General features: G+C 46.1%; 1 protein-coding gene across 1 annotated transcript; it reads left to right on the top strand.

Annotated features, from left to right (window-relative positions):
• Nucleotides 1–1,156: 1,156 nt before the first annotated feature.
• Nucleotides 1,157–2,390, top strand: LOC129343574 (chemerin-like receptor 1). The gene has a single exon (XM_054999861.1). The coding sequence runs from the start codon at nt 1,163–1,165 to the stop codon at nt 2,234–2,236; it is 1,074 nt and encodes a 357-aa protein (XP_054855836.1). The 5' UTR covers nt 1,157–1,162; the 3' UTR covers nt 2,237–2,390.
• Nucleotides 2,391–10,125: the final 7,735 nt, after the last annotated feature.

Genomic DNA, 10,125 nt, shown 5'->3' with positions numbered 1-10,125 from the left:
TAATAACCATTATGTTAGGCATGCCATTTTGACAATAAGTCTCTCCCAAATTTCTAAATGCCAGAAGACTGAGAACAGCAAAAGAATACTTTTTAAACGCTGGGAGTACTATGATGATTTAATATGTAATTTTAAGGCATAGCAATAGCCCCTTGGGGATTTGGAAATGTACCTATATATTTTTGCTTTTAGGGGGAAAGGGAAGCTAGGAAGAGATGAGGTTTTGCAGCAGAAACAATAACGCAAGAAGAAAGAGCTCAACCTTGCCAGTTTCAGGCTGAGGATAATAGGAGCCGTACAGTCCACACAACTCGAAGTGTTATGAAAGGGTAGAAATATGATGTGAGTTGACTCTGCATTGGCAAGACTTTCTGAATTTCCAGCAGCAGACTAAACTCTGAAACTACAGGAAAATCTCAAGCACAAAAGATACATTAAGAGTGATATTTTTTTTTTACTGGCCCGAATAATTTTGAATTTCCCCCCACCAACCAATTTTTTCCATAGGAGATGCCACCTTGATAAATCCTGGCCTGTTATGGCATTCTCATGGCCAAGTATCTTGCATTTATTTATTTATTTATTTTGTTTATATTCCACTTTTCTCCCCACTGAGGGACCCAAAGCTGCATATACTCTTCTCTCCTTTGTTTTATCCTCAAAGTAACCCTGTGAGGTAGGTTAGGCTGAGAGTGCATAATAGGCCCAAGGTCACCCAAGCGGAGTGGGGATTTGAACCTGGGTCTCCCAGATTCTAGACCGACACTCTAACCACTACACCACGCTGGCTGCCATCGTGGGCCCATGGATTTTCTTAGGCAATATTTCATCATTTTCCACTTCACATATCTTCAGCTGGGTGACCTTGGGCTAGACACAGTTCTCTGGAGCTCTCTCAGCCCCACCCACCTCACAGGGTGTTTTGTTGTGGGGATAATAATTTAATTTAATTTAATTTATTACATTTAATTTATTACATTTATATTCCACCCTCCCCGCTTTCATACTTTGTAATTTATTACATTTATTACATTACATTTATATTCCGCCCTCCCTGCTTTCATACTTTGTAAACTGCTCTGAGCGGGCATTAAGTTCTCCTGAAGGGCGATATATAAATCAAATATTATTATTATGTTTTCCCAACAGGTCTGCATCCCAAATGGCCACCAACACCACTCTGGAAGAAAACGTTTATGGAGAATATGAGGACTACTCCGATTTTGAAAACAACCTGCCTCTCCGCGACTCCATGCGCCTGCTCTCCATGGTGGTCTACAGCATTGCCTTTGTACTGGGGGTGTTTGGAAATGGCCTGGTCATCTTCGTCACTGGCTTCCGCATGAAGAGAAGCGTCAACACCATCTGGTTCCTCAACTTGGCCATCGCCGACTTTGTCTTCACTTTCTTCCTGCCACTGAGTGTGGCCCACATGGGCCTGGGCTTCCACTGGCCCTTTGGAAAGGCCCTATGCAAGCTTAACAGCACAGTGGCCTTCTTCAACATGTTTGCCAGTGTCTTCCTGCTCACGATTATCAGCATGGACCGCTGTATCTCGGTGGCGCGTCCGGTCTGGGCCCAGAACTGCCGAACGCCGCGGCTGGCTTCTCTAGTAGCGTTGGGCATCTGGGTAGCGGCCCTTTTGCTCAGCATCCCCTACCTCGTGTTCCGTGACACCAGGAGCTCGCCCACTGATGAGAATATCACGCACTGCTACAACAATTTTGCCTTGTCCGTTGATTTACCGTCAGAGGAAGTCGGCAAGCTGGAAGAATATCGCCACCAAGCCATGGTGTTGACCCGTTTTGTGGCTGGCTTCCTGGTCCCGTTCTCCATCATTTTGATATGTTACGGCATCATCGCAGCCAGGCTGAAGGGAAACCGGCTCACTCGCTCTGACAGGCCTTTCAAGATCATGGTGGCTGTGGTCTTGGCATTCTTTGTTTGCTGGTTCCCGTACCACGTCTTCTCCTTCCTCGAGATGTCGTTGGCCACCGTAACGCCCTGGCAACAGACAGTGCTGGTGGTGGGAACACCCTTGGCTTCAGGGTTGGCCTATCTCAACAGCTGCCTGAACCCTTTCTTGTACGTCTTTGTGGGGCAGGATTTCAGACAGAAGTTGCGGATGTCCGTGCTCGCAGCTTTCGAGAGTGCCTTCAGCGAGCCCTCAGTGCAGGCTTCCTTGCCCTTCACTAAGAGCAAATCTAGCTCGGGTGTTGACCATCACGAGGTCTAGATGGCCAGAGTCTGGACCAAGATTCTTGAGAGAAAGAGAATGGGATAGAGATTTTTTAAAGATCTCACAAGGGAGGGGAATGTATTCTAGAATCTTCTGAACAGCCATTATCCTAGCATCCCTCTCTGTGTATGTGCATGAAATAATCTCTTGAATTAACAGCTGTTTTCATAGGCTCAGTTCCTCATTTCATGTGACAATTCTCATGTTTACTTTCTCCTTTGCAGCTTGCAATGGCTCCTGACTTTAAAAAAAGTTTTCATTTTAAAAAATTAAAACAAACCAGATACCACATAGAAATAAAAAAAATGGCAGCAATAGCGACAGGTATAAGCCTCTATAAAAAGTTTCCGGGTATCTAAAAGTAAGTCAATAAGCAATTGTTGTCTATATGCCATACATTCAAATATTGATAAGGTTGTATGGTCTTCAACCTATTGAATGACAGAAGGTGGACCTTTCTCTCTCCAGTGTTGTGATATATGTCTTTCGCTTACAGTAAGAGCACGGAGGGTCCATTTTTGTTGAGTTAGCCTCCGGGAAACAGGCAAATAGCTTAAAAGTACATAAGCATCCTCAAAAATGGAGGGTCCATTTTTTTGATTTAGCCTTTAGGAAACAGGCAAATAGTTTAAAAGTACATAAGCATCCTCAAAAATCAGCGAATAATCTAACACAAACAGGGCCGGATTGAGGGGGAGCAGGGGGGGTAGTCTGCCCCCGGCACCACCAGGGAGGGGGTGCCGGGAGCAGCTGCCAGCTGCCAGAGGGCGCAGGCAGCTGTGCGGGCAGCCTCGCAGCCCCCCGCTCTGCCTTTTGCCTGCCCTGTAGGACAGGGGGTGCATGGCAAGCCGGCCACCCCCTGTCCTGCGGGGCAGGCAAAAGGCAGCACGGGGGGCCGCCGGGCCGCCCACGCCATTCACCTGCCCCGCAGGACAGGGGGCGGCCAGCCGCCCCCTGTCCTGCAGGGCAGGCAAATGGAGCGGGTGGCCACGCTGCCTTTTGCCTACCCTGCAGGGCAGGGGGTGCGCGGCAAGCCGGCCGCCCCCTGTCCTGCGGGGCAGGCGAAAGCAGTGCGGGGGGCTGCAAGGCCGCCTGCGTCATTCGCCTGCGGGGAGGCGAATGGCGTGGGCGGCTTCCCAGCCCCACACGTTGCCTCCACCGTTCCGCCCTGCGTGATGACGTCACCGAAGTGACATCATCGCACAGTGTGGGGAGGTAGTCGACCCAGGGTTGCCCCGGATGCGGGCAACCCTAGATCCGGCGCTGAACACAAAGTTAGTATGAGTAATGATGACTTCAACAACTGAGATCTAGACTCCTGGGAATCAAAGGTGGCAGCCTGCACCATCGCCTCAGACTTTTCCTCCTGTAGTGGTTGATGCTGAAGTGGTTATAGTAATAGACCTACTCCAGCTTTTCCACCTCTTACCCCATCTAAACCCCCAGGGGCTCTCCCTGTGGTTAGCAAGTGTTCCCCGCCTAGAGAATACATCTTTCCTCATCAGTCCACCAAAGTAAATGGAGCTGGGAGTGAGTAATGACTTCCTCTCACAAAGACTAGGTAACTGGACACACCCAAGGCATATGTTTAAGAGATGTGTCCTGTAAGTTACAATGCCAGCAATTAAACATTTTACTTAGCCCTTTACTAAAATGGCGCTGTGGTCTTTTTTAAAGAGCAATGTTTAGTTCCGTATGAACTCCATTCAGCTCTGGAGCTGCAGCCCCCTTATCTAGTTGCACACCTTGCATGTCCTGTGCTGCTCCCCTCTTTGGAATAATAGTTTATAATGTGTAGTAGGGATGCTTCTGAAGTTCTTTTTCTGAACTTGGAAGTCCTAAATTACCTTGGTATATTTCTGAAGTGGAAACGTGGCACAAGGCTCAAAGAGTCAATTTTACTAGCGCTTTAGGACTATGCAAATAGATCTAAATCTTTTGGATTTTTTTTTTAGTTCATCGTTTCTGCCAAGAGCCAAGGGGAGTGTGTGCGAGGGGAAGGGCTGACAAGATAACTCCCTGACATCCCAATGGGACAACAGAGAGCCAGTGTGGTGTAGTGGTGAAAATGTTGGGCGAGGATCTGGGACAGTCAGGTTCGAATCCCCACTCTGCCACGGACGCTGGCTAGGTGACTTCTGTCAATTCTCTCTCTCTCTCTCTGCCTTACATAGCTCACAAGGTTGTTGTTGGAGAATAAAATGGAGGAGGGGGAAACGATGTTGTAAGCCACTTTGGATCCTCATTGGGGATAAAAGAAGAATGTAAATATTCAAATTGTTCTATCAAAGTCACACACCTTGAAGCAGGGTATAAATATTCATATCAATCCACCTATCAAAGTCATACACCTTGCCTATCTTTATCTTTATCTTTATCTTTTTATCTTTATCTTTTTATCTTTATCTTTATCCATCCATCCATCCATCCATCTGGCTGGCTGGCTAGCTGTCCACCCCTCCCTCCCTCTCTCTCTCACACACACACACAATTTTTAAATACAGAGCCAAGCTACACGTGACGAATTACACTTGCCTGGCCAGTGAACAGACTCCCGTGTATTCCTCCCTGTTCGCTTGCCGTTCACTTGCTCTCCACTCGATCAAATGGAGCGCAAGTGAACAGGGAGGAATACACGGGAGTCTGTTCACTTGCCACGCAAGTGTAATTTGTCACGTGTAGCTTGGCTCACAGGGACATATGTTCCATGTTCCTGAGCACCAACGATTTGCTTTCAGGATATGTATGACCCTGCATTTACACATAAATCCCTGGCAGTTGAAGTTCCTCTGTTTTGGCAGTGCCGTATCACCCTGATTAAACAGGCAGATGGACACAGGAAGTCAGCCATCTGACCTTTGCAAGTAATTGCATGCTATTGCTATTTTTGCTTTTGTGGGAAAGGGGGAGACAACCATACTATGTGGGATATTCTCTGTTCCCCGCTGATACAGGGGAAATTTGCAATTTCTTCTCATGCCCTTGATGGGCTTGTGAAGAAGCTGTTTAGCCTGATTGCTGGCAAAGTTACTCTTTTTAACTAACTCTGTCTGCTTTTTGGAGGTGGACAGCCCTGGATCTGTTCATGTTGTTGGGTCCTCAATTTCAGCCCGAGCTTTGCGTATGTGCCTTCTTTACCACAGCAGGGGTGTAAAATGGGAACAAGATGTCATCCCGCTAGCTACCCCTTTCCCTGAGCAAAGCTGTTGAGTCATGCGATTACTTCTGATCCACACACAAGCCCTAACCCTCTTCACAAGTTACAGAGAACACATGTACAGTCCATGCACAATGTACACTTGATTGTTCTTTGCTAGCGTGCTGAGTAATTCTCATGTTACAGTCAGCGCATGTACAGCTGAATGTGTGATACAAACTGCACACATGTCCAGAGACTGTAAGCTGAATGCTCATTGCTGTTTCTTACAGATGTACACTTGTACAGGCAAGACATGAGTGTGTTCCCTGTAAATAAAGGGAGAAAGAACAGCAGAACATGCTGCAACGTCATTCTTCCAGCGAACTAACTAAATCACGTTTTTGTATCTTCTTTCCTGTTTCTCCTTCCGTTGTTGCCATCACGCTACATGAGCTCTCCTCCCAGTGAAATTGCTGAGTACTCATTTAAAACCCCCATTCATCATCATTGGATACAGCTTGACTGGAATCTGTTGTTATGAACTTCCCAGTTGCCCCAGCAACAAGAAATTTTACATACAACAATCCAGGTTTTTTTACCATTGATTGAGAGAACACCAGGACTTTCAAACACCGTAGTAACTTTTACAGAAGGCAGCAGGAAAAGAGGAAGACCTAAAACAAGATGGCTCGACTCAATAAAAGAAGCCACGTCCTCCAGTTTGCAGGATCGGAGTAGGTCTGTTAGAGATAGAATGTTTTGGAGGTCTTTCATTCATAGGGTTGCATAGGTCGGAGACGACTTGACGGCACATGACACACACACAGTAACTTTTATTTTATGTACTACTGATACAGAAACAGAGCAAATTCCCTCTTATAAGCAGATAGCATGGCTGGTCAATTTGTATCAGAAAGAACTCCTGCATCTCAAAGTATTTTACCTGATTCCAAAACTCTGCATTCTCTCCCTGTCTGCATTCAACTGGCTTTGCACAGCTTATCTGCCCATCAAACCAGCCAAATAACATCATGCCTATCTCAGGCCAAGATTCTCTCTGGGCTTCTTCCTCGCCTCGCCCAGACCCAACCCAAATAGCCTTTGACACTAGTTTTGACGTGCACAAATTACTCGTGATATCTAACCCCCCCTCCCCCCACTATGTTTAGAGGCAATATATCTTGGAATGCTAGTTGACTGGGAGGGTAAAAACAAGATATGGCTTTAGATTCACACTTCTTGTGAATATGGTTACCAACTAGCAGGGCTTTTTTTCTGGGAAAAGAGGTGGTGGAACTCAGTGGGTTGCCCTCGGAGAAAATCATCACATGGCTGGTGGCCCCGCCCCCTAATCTCCAGCCAGAGGGGAGTTTAGATTGCCCTCCGCGCCACTCGTGTGGAGGGCCATCTAAACTCCCCTTTGTCTGGAGATCAGGGGGCGGGGCCACCGGCCATGTGACCATTTTCAAGAGGTTCCGGAACTCTGTTCCACTGCTTTCCTGCTGAAAAAAAGCCCTGCCAACTAGAGAGGCAAAGGAAGGAAGGCGGGGAAAGGTGGAGAAAAGCCTATAAAAGCTGGCTCAGGGGCGTGTTTCTGGTGGGTTGTGTAGGAGTGATGGAGTGGAGAGTGCGGGTGCGGGTGTGAAAGTTGGCGAAGGAGGAAATGGAGGAGAGTAAGAGTGGTGACGGGGTAAAATTGAGCAGGCCAGCAAGTGGACTGAGAGGGAGCCAGGGTGAGGTATACTGCCCCTCCTTCCACAGAGCGGGGTCCTGCAGTATCCCTGACACCCCCCTGAAGTTGGAGCCAGGGGCACCGGCACCTCGCCCAGCGGCATCCGTGGCGAGCCCTGACAGTGTAAACTTTCAAGAGTCAGAGCGCCCTTCTTTGGACAGGTGTCTGAAGAAGGGAGCTTTGACTCTTGAAAGCTTACATTCTGAAAATCTTGTTGGTCTCTAAGGTGCCACTGTTATGCCTGAAAAGTAGCTCACCTTCTGTGCTCTTCTCAATTAAACAGAAAGGCCTGGAGTGGAGGGAGTGGTCTTTGGAACTTTAATTGAAATGAGAGAGAACAAAATGGCAAAAATGGTTCCCTCTGGCTCCTCTCCTGAGCAGCAGAGTTTTTATAGCAATTATGACATCTGAACATCAGTGTAATCAATTAAAACAATTGGTTCACAGTTATGTTGCAGTTAGAAATTTTAGTATGCATGTCATCCTCTTTAGTGCAGCGTCAGCTCATACTACATTGTGCACGTGTGACACTACAGAATAAGCCATTGTCCGAATATGTTCCCTTTCAAGAATTCTTTCCTGCCTGGATGTATCTGGTAAACATACAATGCTAGCCGGTACTGTTATCTCTGAGACAGAGCTCTGAAATCTTGCTTCGAGTGTTCAATGTAACTAAACACAGCTTCTTAGAGTAACTAAGCAATTGTGAATTGCTTATAGAAGACACATGAGAAATCATTGCTTGTATTAGGTCTATTAGCATTTAATTAATTGTTAATTATTACAGCTGAGCTTGGCCGTGGTATCAATATTGGCTTCAAATCCCGCTCTTCTACAGCAGACCAACACGGCTACCCACCTAAACTATCCTCATGGGGAGGGGAGCTCATTATGTCACTCTAGGACTTCTAGTTCCCCTAAACTATAGCACACCATAGCTTTGGAGAGTAGACTCTATGGTATACCCATACAGTCTACCCTCTGAAGCTACCATTTCTCCCAGGGGAACTGATCTCTGTAGTCTGGAGTTCAGCTGAAATTATGAGGGAACTCCAGTTCCTCGTTGGAAGTTAGGAACTCTGTCCGAAGCTTAAGACTGCAGCTTCTTTTCTGAAATAAGCTCTTTACCTATTGAACCTGTGCAAAAGCAGAATTTCAGCAAACACCTCTGCTCACCCGTGCTGGGAGACATGGCTTCAGTTGAATTTTTGCTTATCATGCAGATGTTGAAAAGATACAGAACTCATTTTGTGGGGAGGTTGGGGGATAACCCCATGGTAGTTAGAACTTGTCTAAGTTCTAAATGCAACAGATGGCGGTTTTAGAATGCTCAAAATGAGGAAGTTACGACATGCATGCAAATTCAGCAGGGACTACTGATTTCTTAAGAGGAAGGAGAATGTGGAAATTCTGGGTCTGAGCTAGCGGCTCCCAAAGAGGTCATTAATAGTGCCTAGTGGCTTCAGAAGTGTCGCCAGAACTAAGGTAATAAACAGTGAACATTGGTGTGGGAGGATTATTTTATACTAGCAAAAGCGGAAAGTTTTTTCTTCTTGTAAGTTTTTTACTATCCTTTTTTAAAAAATTTGTTTTCTGCCCTTTTTATTGGGCTTTTAATTCTATGAATTAAATAAAAAATTAAATAAAAAATACTTGCAAAAGCTAGTGTATTTGGTGCCCTTATCCTACTATATAAAAGGTAAGCTATATTGGCGATGACTCACTTTTTATCCCCACACAGGCACACTCGAAGGCCCCTCCGTAGGAATAAAAAGTGAGTTGTTGGCAACACGGCTTGCTTCCTGCCACCATGGCGGTCACCTTGATGCTTCCAGAGGTCCAGGGAGGCCTGACACAGCAGCGGGAAGGCCTGGTGTGGTGGCCTGGCCTCTGGAGGCACCTGCTGGTGCTCAGTGGAGCTGCAGGAGGGAAAGTGTATGTGTGGAGGAACAATGTCACCATGTCGAGTAAGTCTCTAGGAATCATCCAAATATCCGTGATCTTTACCATAGAAATTGGTGAAGTTCCTAGAGTATTGCTTCATGCAGTGATGTCACTTCCAGGTCTTCATATCCCCCTCTAAATTCCTTGCCCCCAACAAGCTCCCACCAGTGTATCACCCACAGTCCTGGCAACCTTAATGTTGTAGGGATTGTTCACCATGTCCTCTCATTTCAGATCAGCCCAGTGACAACTATAGTTTAAAAAACTGACCTTCCTTTTTTGTGACTCCTTTTGCTTGCAGATTAGGAATAGGGTATTCACTGAGGTTCCTGCTCTTATGTTTACACAGAAGAGACCAGGGTGTTCAAAGCAACAACCATTTATTAGCAAGAAGATACTGGGATGGGAGCAGCCGGTTTCAGGACCTGGGAGCTACTTCTAGCCAACAAACGGAACATTTTAGGCCATTATATTCTCGTGCTGTTTATTGCATTATTATGCTGTTTGCTTGTTGTTGTTTTCTAACTTTTGTAATTCGGTTTAATTTGCATTGTTTGTAGTATGTACTGTACTGTTTTTATTGCACTGTTTTCTAACTTTATAATCTAGGGATTTTGTTTATTTGCATTGTTTGCATCATATGTTATACTGTTGTCATTGTATTATCTTAAAACATATAATCCACCTTGAATCTCAGGTGATAAATGAAGTAAATGATTGAATAAAAACCCAAATATCATATGAAAGCAAAGCTCATGACTTGCCCAGCTCCATGCGCCTTAGGGTTGCCAGGCCCCCTTAGGGTTGCCTGGGAAATTCCTGGAGATTAAGGGTGGCGCTGGGAGTGGGGAGTTTGGGGAGGGATTTCACCTAGAATCTATAGTATACCATAGAGTTTGCCCTCCGAAGCCACCATTTTCTGAGCAATCTGGAAATCAGTTGTAATTCCAGGAGAACTTCAGGATTCACCTGGAGGTTAGTAGCCCTGTGCCCCACTCAAGGCTAACTAGGGTGGACAGAATTTTGTCCTCCTTCTCTCAGTAGACCTGAGTATCAGTTGTCCAGCCCATC

The sequence above is a fragment of the Eublepharis macularius genome, chromosome 15 (assembly GCF_028583425.1).
Source record: "Eublepharis macularius isolate TG4126 chromosome 15, MPM_Emac_v1.0, whole genome shotgun sequence".
Classification (NCBI taxonomy): Eukaryota; Metazoa; Chordata; class Lepidosauria; order Squamata; family Eublepharidae; genus Eublepharis; species Eublepharis macularius.
Note: the sequence above shows the minus strand (reverse complement) of the source record. Positions and strands in the feature narration are given on the sequence as shown.